At 43.9% G+C, this 18,331-nt stretch overlaps 1 protein-coding gene across 1 annotated transcript in view; it reads right to left on the minus strand.

The window, feature by feature from the left end:
• SUSD5 (sushi domain containing 5) overlaps positions 1-13,734 on the minus strand; it is a 45,363-nt gene extending 31,629 nt beyond the window's left edge. The window contains exons 1-2 of the mRNA XM_004018573.6: positions 13,131-13,734; positions 3,939-4,116 (exon numbers count right to left, since the gene is read on the minus strand). Of these exons, the coding sequence (XP_004018622.2) occupies positions 3,939-4,116; positions 13,131-13,221 (269 nt within the window). The 5' untranslated portion in view covers positions 13,222-13,734. The remainder of the gene's footprint in view (positions 1-3,938; positions 4,117-13,130) is intronic.
• Positions 13,735-18,331: the final 4,597 nt, after the last annotated feature.

The raw sequence follows: 18,331 nt of genomic DNA on the forward strand, positions 1-18,331 counted from the left end.
TTCTTCATATTTGATCCTTACCAGTTTTACTGTCTTGTTCCAGGTTGTGAAACTCTTATTTATCCTGATTGGGCTTTGCAGGGCTTCTTAAATCGGTGTGAGTATTTTTCCACCATTGTGGCTAAATCTCATATTAATTTTGCTTCATCTTATTTCTCTTCTCCTTTTGGATTTCCAGTTACATGCATCTTCTTTGCTTTGTACTCTTTCTTCTATATTTTCATCCCTTTTCTTCTGTTCTTTATTCTGGACATTTTCCTCTAAAATATCTTCCAGTTCATTACTTTTCTCTTTGACTCTTAAAATCAGCTGTTAGATTTGGCCATTAAGTTCTTAATTTCAGCTATTGCATTTTTCATTTCTAGAGTTTTTATTTGGTTATTTTCATAGTTTTCAGTCTTCTGCCAAAATTCTCTTTTTTGTCCTTTGTATTTTGAGCATTTTAAAGAGTTATTTTAAAGTCTGCATCTACCAATGTTAACATCTAGAATTTCTATTGGCTATTTTTATTATTGTTGCCTTGTCTCCCCAGCTCAGTTCAGTCACTCAGTCGTGTCCAACTCTTTGTTACCCCATGGACTGCAGCATGCCAGGCTTCCCTGTCCATCACCACCTCCTGGAGTTTACTCAAACTCAAGTCCATTGACTTGGTGATGCCATCCAACCATCTCATCCTCTGTCATCCCCTTCTCCTCTCACCTTCAATCGTTCCCAGCATCAAGATCTTCAAATGAGTCAGTTCTTCACATCAGGTGGCCAAAGTATTGGAGTTTCAGCTTCAGCATCAGTCCTTCCTGTGAATATTCAGGACTGATCTCCTCCAGGATGTACTGGTTGGATCTCCTTGCAGTCCAAGGGACTCTCAAGAGTCTTCTCCAACACCACAGTTCAAAAGCATCAGTTCTTTGGCACTCAGCTTTCTTTATAGTCTAACTCTCACATCCATACATGACCCCTGGAAAAACCATAGCCTTGACTAGACGGACCTTAGTCGGCAAAGTAATGTCCCTGCTTTTGAATATACTATCTAGGTTGGTCATAGTGTTTCTTCCAAGGAGTAAGGGTCTTTTAATTTCATGGCTGCAGTCACCATCTGCAGTGATTTTGGAGCCCCCCAAAAATGAAGTTTGTCACTGTTTCCACTGTTTGCTCATCTATTTGTCATAATGGGACCAGATGCCATGGTCTTAGTTTTCTGAATGTTGAGTTTTAAGCCAACTCTTCACTCTCCTCTTTTACTTTCATCAAGAGGTTCGTTAGTTCTTCACTTTCTACCGTAAGAGTGGTGTCATCTGCATATTTGAGGTTATTGATATTTCTCCTGGCAATCTTGATTTCAGCTTGTGCTTCATTCAGTCCAGCGTTTCTCATGATGTATTCTGCATATAAGTAAAATAAGCAGGGTGACAATATACAGCCTTGATGTACTCCTTTTCCTATGAGGAACCAGTCTGTTGTTCCATGTCCAGTTCTAACTGTTGCTTTTTGACCTACACACAGATTTCTCAGGAGGTAGGTAAGGCGGTCTGGTATTCCCATTTCTTGAAGAATTTTCCACAGTTTGTTGTGATCCACACAGTCAAAGGATTTGGCATAGTCAATAAAGCAGAAATAGATGTTTTTCTGGAACTCTCTTGCTTTTTCAATGATCCAACGGATGTTGACAATTTGATCTCTGGTTCCTCTGCCTTTTCTAAAACCAGCTTGAACATCTGGAAGTTCATGGTTCACGTACTGTTGAAGCCTGCCTTGGAGGATTTTGAGCTTTACTTTGCTAGCGTGTGAGATGAGTGCAATTGTGTGGGAGCTTGAGCATTCTACGGCCTTGCCTTTCTTTGGGATTGGAATGAAAACTGACCTCATGTGACTGGTGCCTCCCCATGTGACTGGTTATTTTATACTATGTGACAAGTCTTTTATTTGCTAACATAGTTTGTAGAAATAAATTGTCTAGGATAATATTATTTTCCTCTAGAGAAGTTTTAAAAAAATATGTATTTATTTATTTTATTTGGCTGCACCAACTCTTAATTGTAACATGTGAGATCTTTGATCTTCATTGTGGCATGCAGGATTTTTTATTTTATTAGTTGCGGCATCTGGGATCTAGTTCTTTGATCAGGGATCAAACCTGAGGGCCCCACATTAGGAGCTTGGAATCCTAACCATTGGACCTCCAGGGAAGTCCTTGCACTGTGCATTTAATAGTTTTTGGTGGGGAGGGGAGATGGACCCACAGTGAAATGTACTACTCATGGTCAGATACTTCATGGTTCCAGAAATATTAACACAGAAAACTATGTTAATATGTCATTTAGTAAATATTTCAAATAAGCATGATTACTGTATAAAGAAATATCATCTAAGCAAGGTAGAGATCCACTATGTAATATGTTTTAACACGCTACAGCAAACCCAGAGAAGATAAACCTTTCCCGTGACTTCGTTTCTATTTGCAATGCCTAGGAGACGTAAGTCTGGCTCCAAGCTGGCTCTTTAGAATCTCTGAATACCTTGATTCTCTGATTCAATGATAGTAACAGAGTTATTCAAAGTATCCGTACTTAACTACACTAGGGAAACATGTACTATCACTGGGCATATTTTGTTGATTTAGGACGTTGGAAGTAAAATGGGAGGCAGATAGTCACGGTTCCAGACTCACTGAACAGTTCTGGAGGTGGCTTCATTTTTCTCTTTATCCAGTTGCTGCTTCACCTTTGGGGGTGTGAATCAGCATGGCTGTGTGTGTTTTCTATGGCTAATTCCCAGCCAGACATCTTCAGGGTCAAGTAGTTCTTGGAGCCCATTTGTTCTCTCACATTCCTGTGGCATGAAGGGAAAAGTGGAACGGCTCCTGCCCTCTCTGTTTATGACTAATAAACAGAGCAGTTAGCAGCACTAATGGGATGTTTTCTCCTAGTCAGCCACAGACTTATTTCTCCACAGGGATCCCAAGGGTCAGGAATTCAGATAGGGCACGATGGGAAAGGCTTGCCTCTGCTATACAATGTCTAAGGCTGAGCTGGGCTGGCTCACTCAATAGCCGGGGGTTGGAATCACCCAGAGGCAGTTAATGCTTGCTAGTGGTTGGGAAATCAGTTGGGGCTATTGGCGAGAGTACATACACAGGGCATTTCCATGTGGCCTGGGCTTCCGAGGACTTCTCAGTGGTAGCATCTCAAAAGTGAGTGTCCCCAGAAATCAGAGAGTGGCTTTTTCCGACCTCGCCTCAGAGTATCACTCCTGCTGTGTTCTGCTGGTTGAGGCGATTCTATGCTGTCCCTCATTCCAAGGTAGAGGACACTGGGACTTTCCGGGCAGTCCAGTGGTTACGAACCTGTGCTTCTCCTGCAGGAGGCAAGGGTTTGATCCCTGGGTGGGGAATGAAGATCCCGCAGGTCACATGGTGAGGCCCAAAAAATAAGGAGTGATATAAAAACAAACAAAATACAAAGGGAAGGGACACTGACCCCACTTCTCAATGGGAGTAATGTGAAAGAATTTGTAATTATATTTTAAAACCTCCATGCTGTGTTCCTCTTTTCTCATGGATGCAGATGAACATCCACAGAGAAAAAGAGATAAAGAACATATGTCAAACAGTTAAGGGTCATTAACTCGGAGATAGGGAAGAAGAGAGAAACTCACTTTGTGCTTTATAGATATGAATTATCTGAAATTTTTATGAGCATGTATTATTTTTGTAACCTAAAAGGCAATTCAAAATAACAAAGCAAGGGGGAAAAGACTGCAACAGGACTCCAGAGATATGTTTTTATATGAGAACTCAAAACAGCAAATAAACTGCAAGCCATAGCCCACTGCCCTCTGTCTATCCTGGTGCCTCAAGAGAACAATTATTGAGCCACCAAATCAGCCCTGATGGGGTAGTGGGATGAGTTGGAAGGAGAGTGCCCCCAGCTGGCCTGACTTACCCTAGGGTGCCGTCCGCCAGCCAGCCCGTGGTGCACACTGCTAAGGCGCAGTCCTGGACCACCCTCCGCAGCTCATCTGCAGACACCAGGTGAGCACCTCTGCTCCTGCAGGAAAGCCGCGCGGCCTCCAGTGCCAGGCCCTGAGAGCCGTTCTGAGACTCCAGCACGAAGAGCTTCCCTGTGTGAGGACAAGCACGGACACAGGCTGATTCCAGGATCCAAGGGAATTTAACCTCAGCAGACACCCCCCGGGCAAACACCTGTCAGGACTGTAGTCTCTCCCACTTGCTTAAAGACTGAAGCACAGCAACTACCACAATGAACTCATCCCTGGCACCAAGTGATGACAATTACAATTTTTCACTCTTAAAAAAAAAATTTAACTAAGTGCGCTGGCATGTTTATCTGGATAAGTCCTTCAAATCTTCCATTTAAAAAGATGCTTGGAGGCATTATTTACAATGCTTGGCAATTTCATTGCCAAGACAAGGAAACATCCTAACTGTATATCAGTAGATGAATGGATAGAGAGATATACACAACGGAATACTAATCATCCATAAAAAAGAATGAAATTTTGCCATTTGCAGCAACATGGGTGGACTCCGAATGCATTATGCTAAGGGAAACATGTCAGACAAAGACAATATCACTGTATAATATCACTTAAATGTGGCATCTAAGAAATACAAAAAACTGGTGAATATAACAACAAAGAAGCAGATTCACAGATACAGAGAGCAAAGCAGTGGGGGATGAAAGGGGGAGGGGAGGTGCGGGGAGGGGCACAAACCACTGAGTGTCAGACAGGCTCAAGCATGTGCTGCACAACACAGGGAGTATAGCCAGTATTTTGTAACATCTGTAAATGCAGGACCAGGGACTGCAGCACTCCAGGCTTCTTGTCCATCACCAACTCCCGGAGATCACTCAAACGCATGTCCATCCAGTCAATGATGCCACTCAACCATCTCATCCTTTGTCATCCCCTTCTCCTCCCACCTTCAATCTTTCCCAGCATCAGGGTCTTTTCCAATGAGTCAGTTCTTCACATCAGGTGGCCAAAGTATTGGAGTTTCAGCTTTAGCATCAGTCCTTCCAATGAACACCCAGGACTGATCTCCTTTAGGATGGACTGGTTGGATCTCCTTGCAGTCCAAGGGACTCTCAAGAGTCTTCTCCAGCACCAGAGTTCAAAAGCATCAATTCTTCTACGCTCAGCTTTCTTTATAGTCCAACTCTCACATCCATACGTGACTATGGGAAAAACCATAGCTTTGACTAGGAGGATCTTTGTCAGCATAGTAACATCCCTGCTTTTTAATATGCTGTCTAGGTTGGTCATAGTGTTTCTTCCAAGGAGCAAGTGTCTTTTAATTTCATCGCTGCAGTCACCATCTTCAGTGATTTTGGAGCCCAAGAAAATAAATTCTCTCACTGTTTCCCCATCTATTTGCCATGAAGTGATGGAACCAAATGCCATGATCTTAATTTTTTGAATGTTGAGTTTTAAGCCAACTTTTTCACTTTCCTCTTTCTCTTTCATCAAGAAACTCTTTAGTTCATCTTCACTTTCTGCCATAATGGTACTGTCTTCTGCGTGTCTGAGGTTATTGATATTTCTCCCTGCAATCTTGATTCCAGCTTGTGCTTCATCCAGACTGGCGTTCTGCATGATGTACTCTGCATAGAAGTGAAATAAGCAGGGTAACAATATACAGCCTTGACGTTCTCCTTTTCCAATTTGGAACCAGTCTATTGTTCCATATCTGGTTCTAACTGTTGCTTCTTGACCTGCATACAGATTTCTCAGGAGGCAGGTCAGGTGGTCTGGTATTCATCTCTTGAAGAATTTTCCACAGTTTGTTGTGATCCACACAGTTAAAGGCTTTGGTGCAGTCAATAAAGCAGAAGTAGATGTTTTTCTGGAACTCTCTTGTTTTTTCTATGATCCAGTGGATGTTGGCAATTTGATCTCTGTTTCCTCTGCATTTTCTAAATCCAGCTTGAAGACCTGGAAGTTCTTGGTTCACGTACTACTGAAGCCTCACTTGAAGGACTTCGAGGATTACTTTGCGACCGTGTGAGATGAGTGCAATATGTGCGAGAGTTTGAACATTCTTTGGCATCGCCATTCTTTGGGATTGGAATGAAAACTGACCTTTCCCAATCCTGTGGCCACTGCAGAGTTATCTTTGCTGGTATATTGAGTGCAGCACTTTAACAGCATCATATTTTAGGATTTGAAATAGCTCCGCTGAAATTCCATCACCTTCAATAGCTATGTTTGTAGTAGTGCTTCCTAAGGTCCACTTGATTTCACATTCCAGGATGTCTGGACAAAACATGGTCTAGTGGAGAAGGGAATGCAAACCATTTCAGTATTCTTGCCTTGAGAACCCCATGAACACATGGACAGGCAAGAAGATATGACACTGCAAGATGAACTCCCCAGGTCAGTAGGTGCCCAGAATGCTACTGGAGATCAGTGGAGAACTAACTCCAGAAAGAATGAAGAGACACAGCCAAAGTGAAAACAACACCCAGTTGTGGCTGTGACTGGTGATGGAAGTAAAGTTCAATGCTGTAAAGAATAATACTGCATAGGAACCTGGAAAGTTAAGTCCATGAATCAAGGTAAATTGGAAGTGGTCACACAGGAGATGGCAAGAGTAAACATTGACATTTTAGGAATCAGTGAAGTAAAATGGACTGGAATGGGTGAATTTAACTCAGATGACCATTATATCTACTACTGCGGGCAGGAATCCCCTAGAAGAAATGGAGTAGCCATCATGGTCAACAAAAGAGTCCAAAATGAAGTACTTGGATGCGATCTCAAAATGACAGAATGATCTCTGTTCGTTTCCAAGGCAAACCATTCAATATCACGGTAATCCAAGTCTATGCCCCAACCAGTAATGCTGAAGAAGCTGAAGTTGAATGGTTCTGTGAAGACCTACAAGACGTTCTAGAACTAACACCCAAAAAAGATGTCCTTTTCATTATAGGGGACTAGAATGCAAAAGTAGGAAGTTTAGAGATACCTGGAATAACAGGCAAGTTTGGCCTTGGAGTACAGAATGAAGCTGGACAGAGGCTAATAGAGTTTTGCCAAGAGAACACACTGGTCATAGCAAAAAATCTTCCAGCAACACAAGAGAAGACTCTATACATGGACATCACTAGATGGTCAATACCAAAATCAGATTGATTATGTTCTTTGCAGCCGAAGGTGGGGAAGCTCTATACAGTAAGCAAAGACAAGACCGGGAGCTAACTGTGGCTCAGATCATGAACTCCTTATTGCCAAATTGAAGAAAGTAGGGGAAATCAGTGGATCATTCAGGTATGACCTTAATTAAATCCCTTACGATTATACAGTGGAAGCGACAGATTCAAGGGACTGGATCTGATAGAGTGCTTGAAGAACTATGGATGGAGGTTTGTGTTTGTACAGGAGGCAGTGATCAAGACCATCCCCAAGAAAAAGAAAAAGAAATGCAAAAAGGCAAAATGGTTGTCTGAGGAGGTCTTACAAATAGCTGAGAAAAGAAGAGAAGCTAAAGGCAAAGCAGAAAAGGAAAGATATACTCATCTGGATGCAGAGTTCCAAAGAATAGCAAAGAGAGGTAAGAAAGCCTTCCTCAGTGATCAGTGCAGAGAAATACAGGAAAATCACAGGATGGGAAAGACTAGAGATCTCTCAAGGAAATCAGAGATACCAAGAGAACATTTCATGCAAAGATGGGCTCAATAAAGGACAGAAATGGTATGGACCTAACAGAAGCAGAAGGTATTAAGAAGAGGTGGCAAGAATACACAGAAAACTATACAAAAAGATCTTCACGACCCAGATAACCATGATGGTGTGATCACTCACCTGTAAATGGAAAGTAACCTTCAAAATTGTATAAAAATCAAAATACTGAATAAAAATAAATAAAAAGGCATTTTACAAACAGCATACGCTAAGGCTAAGTGTCCTAGGTTCCCCTGGGTAAGGTCACTTGGTGTCCAAAGCCCTGATTCAGCCTCAGCTCTGCCTTCCTCTGCTGCCCGGCCCTGGAGGGTGACCTCACACCCAGCAGGTTGCTTCCCTCCTGTCTCAGGACATCGTCACTTCCCACGATGAGTGTGCTTGTGTTTGCTGCGTTTCTCCCCACCGGCCAAGAGAGCAGTAGCCTCGTCTCTTGCACCCTGGCCGCCGGCACTACATCAATCTACGCGCAAGAAGCCTCAAGAAACATAGGGAGATGGGTAGAACAGGACGTGAACTCAGGAGAGGTGAAAGCTGAGTCTGAAAGCAAAAGGACAGCGTTAGGCAAGAAAACCACGGTGCAGGAGGGAGTGCTGGGGCCCCCAGCAACCTCCTGAAGGGACCAAGTCAAGACCCTGTCAAATCTAAGGTAAAGGCAGGGAGAAAAAGCCCACCTAAAATGTCACGTTTCACTTCCGTCAGCAAAATTACCATAAATTATTGATCTTAATCAAAGAAACTTAGCAGTCGTCTACTGCAAAATTACTACCACAAACACAGTAATCTGCCGAGCTTTGGAGGCAAAAGCTATAATAAAAGAAATGCAAAAACTTCTCACAGTAAACATACCTGTAGGTGACTGGAGTTCCATCAGACTTGGTACCAGTATGCAGAAAACGGCCTGAATAACTATATTAATCCTTGATAGTCCTACCTGAAGAAGCAAGCATGCGCCCTCAAGACACTTTTGTATCAGTAGCATTTGTGTATCTGGAAAAAAAGGGCTATGAAACTAGACTCAGGTTTTGATGGTCAAACCCCGGAGATAAAAGTGAAAGCCAAGGGTTCACATGATGCAGGAAGTCTGACAGCCCTCGCTTCCCTGCTCCAGCTCTGCTACAAGCACACGTGGCTCTGAGAGTCTGCGGCGCTCACCTCTCAAGATGAAAGAGGGGACAAGGGTCAACTATACCCCCTCCCCTCATTCTGAAGACTGCTGGAGGAGTCCTCTTGGTGCTAGGAGCTTATTTACAAAACAAAAGTAGACTCACAGACACAGAAAACAAACTTATATGGTTACCAAAAAGGATGCCCTCATCCTTTTTGAGGGAGGAGACAAATTAGGAGTTTGGGATTAATATATATAAAACAGATTAACAACAAAGACCTACTGTGTAACACAGGGAGCTATATTCAATATAGTGTAATAACCTATAATAGAAAAGACTATCAAAAAGTGAATCACTTTGCTCTATACCTGAAACTAATACAACACTGTAAATTAACTATACTTCAATTTAAAAAATGGTTAGAATACAAAAACTGAAAAATAGATTAGCAGAGAGCAATACCTCCCAACTTGATCTAGGAGGCCACCATTGCCCTAATGCCAAACCCAGACAAAAGACACAAGAAAAGAAAATTACAGGTCATTATCTCTCATAAATATAGACACAAAAATCCTCAACAAAAATGCCAGCAAACAAAGTCCAGCAGAATTAAAAAAAAAAAAAAGAATTATACACTCTGACTATGTGGGATCTATCCCAGGAAGGTTGACTTATACCCCCAAATCAATTAACGTAATACCATTATCAGTAGAATAAAGGACAAAAACTACATGATCATCTCAATAGATACAGAAAGGTACTTGACAAAATTCAATACCTTTTCAACAAACTAGGAATGAAGAGGAATTTCTTCAACCTGATAAAAGCATCTACAACAATCCCATAGCTGACATTACACTTGATGGTGAAGTGCTGAGTGCCTTCTGCTATGATCCTTGTCAACAAGGATTATCCACTCTTGCCACGTCTATTCAACCCTGTACTGGCAGTTCTCTCCAAGGCAATTAGGCAAGAAAATGAAATAAAAAGCATCCAGACTGGAAAAAAGAAAAATGTATCTGCAAACGACATAATCTTGGAATGTAGAAAATCCTAAGGAATCCACTAAAAAACTACTAGAACTAGTTCAGTATTTATACTTCAGTGAATATGTGGAGAAACTAAAGTAGGTCATCTTGCTATAAAATCTTTCCCTAGGATTGCATTTACACACATCATTTCACAGACCATCTTGAGATGATGACTCACATTTTTCTCTTCAGTCCAGACCCGTTCTGTTCACCCCAGCCTTCTCTCCACCTCCAGCCTCTCTCACCTGGACAAGTGAAATACCATCCTGTATGGTCTCTCCACATCCAGTCTTGCCCTGGTCCTATCCATTCTTCCTGCTCTCAGGATGAGCTTCTAAAAATGCAAACCTGATCAGTCACTCTACTATTGGAAGCCATTCAGTGGTTTCCTTTCCGTTTGCGGATTGAAACAAAACTCGGCCCCTTGTCAATTCTCCTAGCATCATCTCAAACTACTTCTACCTTGGGCTCTGGACTCCAGAACTCAGTTTCTTATCACATGTCCCATTTCCTCTGTGACTCACAGTTTCTTTGTACATCGTTTTCTATTCAGATCCCTCTTCTTCCCCCCTTTGCCTGGTCAGTTCTTGCTCATCTTGCAGACCCTCCTACACCAAATGAAAAAATCTCCTAATACATGCTGTCATAGTACTTCTGTCTTTTAATCTTATCAGAACTGCAGTTTCACATTTTGTTCACATAATTATTTGCTTAATGAGTCCCTTCCCCCCACTGGATTTTTTTTCTTTTGCTGGGCCACAGCTTAGCGGAAGCATGTGGAATCTTTTCCTTGCAGCACAAGGGATCTTTAGTTGCACCACGTGGGATCTAGTTCCCTGACGAGGGATTGAACCTGGGACCCTGCAATGGGAGCATGCAGTCTTAGCCACCAGGGAAGTCCCTCCCCTGTTGGATTTTAAGCTCCCTGATAACAAGGACCTTTTTCTCCTTGCCATTCTATCCTCAACAGCAAGGGTAGTAACCTAGCATAAGGTAGACACTCAAATTACTTGTTGAATTAATGATCTTTTCCTGCAGTCATTACCCAAACACAGTTAATCTGCATCCAGTTAATGAGAAGATTTTTTTTCAGTTTCAAAAGTATTTTAAAATTACAGTAGCAGGTCTCTTGTATGTATAAGATACATATCTAATTAGTCCAATGGAAAACTAAATGTTTGTCGTTTGAGTTTGACTTATTTTTTAATAGGCCTATGGAATTTCTAATAACACCAACTTCTCTCTTCAAATGTCCTAACACATCAGGTTAGCTGCACATTTCATCTTCCTCCTTCCATCCCTGTAGAACACAAATCCCTGAGTGTGAAAAGTGGTGGTAGTTAAGCATACATTTAGTAAAGAAAAGATTCCTTTCATAAATAGATTCTAATTTCTTCAGTGGCTCTGCTATTAAAGTTGGAGCTCAGCAACTGGAGTTTCTTGAAAGCAAAGGTACCTATAGTTCGCCATCGGGGAAGAAGGGAGAAGAAAAGGAGAAAAGGGAGAAATGGAGGCATTTCTGGCAAGTGTTAACAAGAAAAGGAGGATAGGGAAGGACAGAGGAGCCCGGTGTGCTTCAGTCCATGGGGTGGCAGCGAGTCGGACACAACTTAGCAACTGAACAACAGCCAGGCTTGGTGCTTTCTCCTTGTCTGATGATATTTCTGTCTTAAATTTTCTATGACCCAAATCAAGCCATATCCATATCCATATGGCTCCATATCCATCTGGCATTCCACTTAAGCACTTATAATGGGGTGAAATGAAAGTCTCATGGATTGCAGGATATTTCTTTAAAAGGAAATAAAATGGGTACAATAGTATACATTGTTCAAAAGTTAGTACCAGCTCCAATTTATTCTAGTTGCATTCTTTAAAATCAGCTTAATTTTTCATGACTCTATGTTAGGCCAAAAACTACTACAGCAAAGAACTAAGAGTGGCTTGGCTGCTTATAGGGACGGGATTTCTTTGGGGGTGATGAAAATACTCAGAAATTAGAGAGTAGTGATGGTTGTAAAACAAAATGACTATATTAAAAAACACTTGAATTGCGCATTTTAAAATGGTAAATTGTACATGAATTTTATCTTAATTAAAAATTAACAGTGTTCACTAGAAGCTTTCAAAGTTAACTGTTTTTTTTTTTTTTTTTCTCACACACTCTCTCTGAGAATATGGAGAAATAAGACACTGACCTTAATTATGAGCAAAGAGTCCTACAATCTGGCACTTAAGACAAAACTTCTAAGATAATACCTGGAGGTTTTCCTCTGGCTTTCTCTTTTCCCTAACCACTGTGCTTCTTTTTTGTCAAATCTTCTCCTTTCACCCAATTTGTTTGCTAAATAGTGATGACATATTAAGATATACAAAGCATCCTGAATCAGCCAAGGGTTTTTTTACTTCATCAACCTAACTTGTCCCAAGCTTGATTTACTAAAAATCCCTCATGGATGTGAGAACTCATGGCTTCTTTTTCATCATATCCTTCTGCACAAATCAATAGGGATTTTGTTTCAAAATCAAAAGACAGCTAAATTAGCTTTTTGAAACTGAACTGATCTAAGGTGGTGATTCTGCTAATTTAAGAGAAGTACTGAAAGCTGAATTCAGGTTCAACAAACGAACAAAAAGATGGGTCAATTCTCAAAAATCTGCAATAATCTGGTTTTTACCTGTTTTTCCAGCTTCTTGTGGAAGGACAGCCTCACCTTGAACTTTGCACTCTAGCCACTCTATCATTTATCCCATTTCCCCTGCCATTCACAGGGCCTTTGCACGTGCCGTCGTCTCTCCCCAGTATATTCTCCTCTCTTTCGCCTAGCTGATTTCCTCTCATCTTTCAGCTCTCCCTGGACCAAGCCAAAACTACGAGGGAGTCCTGTAATCACCGGCGGTGCATAGGAGCACATTTAATAGACGTGGGAAATCGTATCTCTGCAGCGGAGGTTCCAGGCACCCTAGACGTGATGTCATTTTGCAGACTTTTCAAGGAGATCTTGGAAAGCTAGCGGCAGGGCTGTGAGATCAAAGCACAGGCTTTCTCCGGCGCGCGCCCCGCAGGAAGGGGTGGTTGAGGGGCTCCGGGGCGCGTTTCGGCTCGAGGCTACTCGAGGAGCCGAGAGAGGGGACGCAGGGTGGCAGGACGGCCGCTCGCCTCGTTCTCGCCCCAGATGGCCATGCTCTGGGCTCGTCCCAGGGGGCAGCCCAGGCGAGCTTCGCTTTCCCCACCGAGACCCTATGAGCCACCCGGGGCCCGCCGCCTCGTGGACGCTCCACGGACACTCACCATTCGCCGGCGTGGAGAGGCGCGGCAGGCCAAGAAGGAGCAGCGCCGCCGCCCAGAGCCGGGCGCCGGGGCCGGGTCCCTCGGCAGCCATGGTGCGGGCGTCCGTGGGCCCGCAGCTGGAGCGCGGGCTCCGACCGCGCCGAGATCCCGCTGCCCGCGCCGCTGCCCGGCGCGCGCCCCTCGGCTCCGCGCGCTGCGCTGTGTTCGCGCGTCGCAGGCTTAGCCCCGCGCACGCAGAGAGGGGGGAGCGCGGCGGGCCTGGGAGGCTGGGGACGCCGGAGCCGCAGCGCGGGGGCCAAACTCCCGGGGGTCTCGTCGGCGGCGCCGGGGAGGCGGCGGCAGCCCGGCTCCGCCTTCGCGCTGGGCACCTGGAGGTCTCGGTGCCAAAGGAGGCTGCGCCGGACGGACGGCAGGCTCCCAGGGCGCCTCCCGGACGAAGGGGAAGGGCTTGAGGAGGCGGGAGACCGGAGCACCGGCTTCAGGGAATCCCCGCCTGCCTGGGGACCCGCTGAGAAAGGGGGACGCGGTCTTGAGAGGCCTAGCCCCTCCAGGAGGACCGGGAAAAGTCGGCTGCCTAACTCTGTCCTCTGCTTCTTGACTTTGCAGCTGGGGTCCTCCTGGAGTGGAATTTTTTTTTTTTTTTTTTAAGAAAACTAACTGGCCAAGCTCATTCCGAGGAGTGACACGCACTGACTAGTGAGACTCCTTTTCCCCTAAAAGGCCTGACAGTCATTCACGTGTAAGTGTAAATGAATTTACTGAACTGTTCATCTTCTAACAGCTAGCTGGTAAGCTGAGGAGTGAGAATTCACACGTCTGGGCGGGAGGGGACCTTCTGACGCCTGGTGATCGCTGAGAACGGTGGGGAGGGGACAGGAGGCTCCTGTAGGAGGAGCTGCGCTTTGCTTGCTTCAGGAACTGCGCCTGCCACCGTTTTTTTAGAATAGTTCATTGGATATTACTAGCGAATCCGAATGACATTTTCAAGTTTGTCCTTATTCAGGCCCTGGCTTGGCCTGGCCTGATTTGGAGACATAGCATGCTCTAAAGGTTTAATTGGTACTATTGTTTTAGAGAACTGTTTGGTTATTTCATATAAAGTGAAAATACACCTCCCCAAAGACAGAGAATTCCACTCCTGGGTGTATATTAAAAAAAAAAAAAAAAGTGAATGTCCACAAAAAGATTTATACCCAAATTTCATAGCACCTTTAGTCACAATAGCTAAAAACTGGGAGCAACCCACATGTCATCCATTGACTGAATAGAAAAACAACCTGTATTACGTTTATGCAATAGAATACCCTTCATCAATTAGAGGAAGTAAATATTGATGCACTCAATCACATGGATGAATCTTGAAGATATGATGAGTGAAAGAAGATTTAGCAAAAGAGTTCTTACTGTACAGGGGACCACCAGGCAAGTCCCTGCATGATTCCATTTTTATATGAAGTTCACAAAGTGGCGGGACTAATCTGTGGTGAAAACAATGGTGTTGTCGCTTTGAGGAGGTGGGAACATACAGAGCTTCTGAAGAAATGAGAGCTTTCTGTATGATGGGGATGATGGTCAGTTTAAGTGTAAACTGTACACTTAAACTCGGTGCATTGTGTTGCATGTTATTTATACCTTAATAACAACTATTTCGAAAACAACGAGTTCAGTTCTTGCCCTGAAAAATTAAGTAGGTTTAACAGAAGAGAGCTTAATGAAAGGACCACAGACAGAGAGAACCAGTAAGGGATGTTAAAGCTCTTGGGATTATCAACAGCAGGAAGGGGGACCACCTTGAGGTCTGAAGGTATGAGGGGAGGTGGAGGTGTTATCAAAACCCAGCAGGAACGTGGTCATGAAAGCAGAGGTTAACCACAGGTGGAGGAACATAATGGTTGCCAGTGGTCTGGTGGGGAGGGAGTGGGGAATACCCCAATCTCTCTCTCCTTCTACCCTTCAAATTTCCCCTGATGCCCCCTGGTGGCTGAACCATTTGATAGCTGAAAGGGAAGGGAGCACTGGTGCCACAGTCTTCAGCAGTCATCCTCCCAGGTAATCCTGCCTGCAGAGTCAGGCAGAGTGGGTGCAGAGTGGATCCGGAGAGGCAACTGGAAATCAACCAGCACAGTCCATCTATTTTTTCCTTTCATTTGCATGAGCACAGTTGGGAACAAAACAGGGGAAACGCAAAGTTCTATCACTTTCTATATGATCTGGGAATATGTCCATTCAATCAGACTTTCACTCGGAGCTAAACAATAATATTAACCACCATCACTGCTTATTTACACATTAGTGCTGTCTCACATACAGAGAAAAAAGTAAATGCTTACCATTAAATGTAGATAGTACAGTCCTCAATCCCACAACTGGCCAAGAGGTGTCATTTGGTAATCATTGCAATATTGCCCTTCTGCCCTCTTGGCCAAGGTGATTTTTTTTAACTGGTAGGAGAGATCCAAACCTTCATTCCTGCTGAGGACCCACCTTTATTAGTTTGCCATGATTTCTCACGTCACGGGTTGTTGCTATTGGACAGATTCCTGGGATCTAGACATAGTCATCCTTTCCCCCATCAGGTAGCAGCAACCCCCTCGGTAATCGGGACCAGTCACTAGCCAGTAGAGGGACCTCCTCTGTCTGTTGGAGAGCAATTTGAGTTTCCAACTGACTGGCACATGCCCGTGTGTTCCTCGTGGAAATATATCTCCCTTGCCTACCCAGCCCTTCTAATTCACCAGTCTAAAGGTTGTGGGGCTGATTTGCAGCATTTTGATAGGTGATTTATCATATGCAATAGAAGGGAGGTCATTCCTACTTTCACTCCTTGGTCCTTAGTGTACCCTGTCTATAAGAGAAATGACACCATACATTGGCGACTGGTTTAAGGCATATACTGTATCCTGGGCAAGCGCCCTAAACACTCTAGAGTGTTAGCTCAGCTAGTACCCTGTGACCTTACCTTTTGATCAAGCCATCTCTTTCTGGGTGAGGCGCGTACAGTAGGACTCAAGAACATGACTCCATTCCCTACCGCCTTTGTGGCAGAATCAGCTTCTTGGTTACAGATGATGTACTGTGTGATTCCACAGCCATCAATGAGGCATTCTGAGTTGACAAGATGATGCCAGAAGAAGCAAGGCAGGCAAAGAAGACAAAATCGTATTGAGATTAAGAATCTGTTCCAATGAGGACAAATATTAATAACTATAACCGCTGTAAGAAAAGGGATCCAGTATAAGCTTTTCTCCCATATAACCAACAAGAGGGGCCAGCGAGGGAATCGATGCTGTTTGGGGACTCACTGTAGCCTCTGCCTGTTGGCGTGTTGGACACTGAGCAGCAATGGTAACCAGGTCAAATCTAAGGAAGAAGAGAAGCTTGTGTCATTGTGCTCTTGCCTGGGTTCCGTCTCTGCCACCATGGCCCCGACGTGCATGGTTGCGTTACACAAGCACAGATATGGCTGGAGACAGAGGCAACTGCCAACCAGAGAACAAGTTCAGTGCGCCAAAGTGCCCACTGGACTACCAGGGGCACCCTCCCCACTGAAGGCCTCTGGGGGCCATAGGCTATGTGCACATTTCCAGGCTGCCCATTTCAAGAGGTCCGTACTGACATCTTATTACCAGTTTTTCAGCGTTGAGCTTTTCAATTTTCTGACTAGCTGTTTAAGGCATTGTGCATAAACCAGTGCAGATCCATGGAGAAGGCCATCTCTCCTTTCATGTAAACTAAAGTCCCGCATGTTGGGAGAAGTTTCTTGTGCTACTGTGTGGTAAAATATACATAACATGAAACTTACCACTTTAATCATTTTTAAGTGTACAGTTCTGTGGCATTAAATACCTTCACATTGTTGTGTAGCCATCACTCCTGTTCATTGTCAGAACTCTTTCATTGCCCCCAGCTGAAGCTTTGTACCCATTAAACAGTAAATCCTGTTCCTCCGTTCCCTACCCCCAGCTCCTGGCCATCGCTGTCCGACCTTCTGTCTCTATGAATTTGACGATTCTAGGAGCCTCATGTAAATGGAATCATACAATATTTGTCCTTTTATGTTCCTACTGTTTTTATTTCTGCACCAGAGTAGAGAAGACTAGTGCCACACCATGGACACTCAAGGGTAGAGCAAGCCCCAATTTTCCCCTTGTGAGTCCATAGATGTGGGTTGAGGTAGAGATAGCAAAGCAGCAGAAGCGAGTGCCCTGGGGACCCGAGCCACCTGCTCAAGTAAGTTATTTGTTCCTTCCAGGCCTGCTCTTGTACACACCATTTCCACTGAACAGTGGAACTCTGCGTGTAATTCAGAATGCCTCATTCATGAGACCAGCTGAAGTCTGACACTCCAGTGGTCAACCAGTCCAGGCCAAAAAGAAAAAAAAAAATGATGTCTGGTTAATTTACAACGTTGTGTTACCTTCAAGTGTACAGTAAAGAGATTCAGTTACATTGTTGTTCAGCGCTAGGCTGTGCCTGACTGTTTGCGACCCCATGGACTGCAGCACGGCAGGCTCCCCAGTCCTTCGCAATCTTTCTGGAGTTTGCTCAAAACTACTGAGTTGGTGATGCTGTCTAACTATCTCATCCTCTGCGGCTCTCTTCTTTTGCCTTCAATCTCTGCTAGCATCAGGGTCTTTTCTAATGAGTTGGCTCTTTGCATCAGGTGACCAAAGTATTGGAGCTTCAGCTTTAGCATCAACCCTTCCAATGAATACTTAGGGTTAATTTCCCTTAGGATTGACTGGTGTGATCTCCTTGGTGTCTAAGGGACTCTCAAGAGTCTTCTGCAGCATCACTATTTGAAACCATCAATTCTTTGGTGCTCAGCCTTCTTTATGGTCCAGCTCTCACATCCGTACATGACTACTGGAAAAATCATAGCTTTGACTATAGGGACCTTTGTCAGCAAAGTGATGTCTCTGCTTTTTAAGACACTGCCTAGGTTTGTCATAGCTTTCCTTCCAAGGAAACTCATGGCTGCAGTCACCTAAGTGATTTTGGAGCCCAAGAAAATAAAATCTGTCACTGCTTCCACTTTTTTCCCTTCTATTTGCCATCAAGTGATGAGACCAGATGCCACAATCTTAGTTTTTTGAATGTTGAGTTTTAAGCCAGTTCTTTTACTCTTCTCTTTCACTTTCATCAAAAGGCCCTTTAGTTCCTCTTAGCTTTCTGCCATTAGGGTGGTATCATTTGCATAT

The sequence above is a fragment of the Ovis aries genome, chromosome 19 (assembly GCF_016772045.2).
Source record: "Ovis aries strain OAR_USU_Benz2616 breed Rambouillet chromosome 19, ARS-UI_Ramb_v3.0, whole genome shotgun sequence".
In the NCBI taxonomy this organism is placed as follows: domain Eukaryota; kingdom Metazoa; phylum Chordata; class Mammalia; order Artiodactyla; family Bovidae; genus Ovis; species Ovis aries.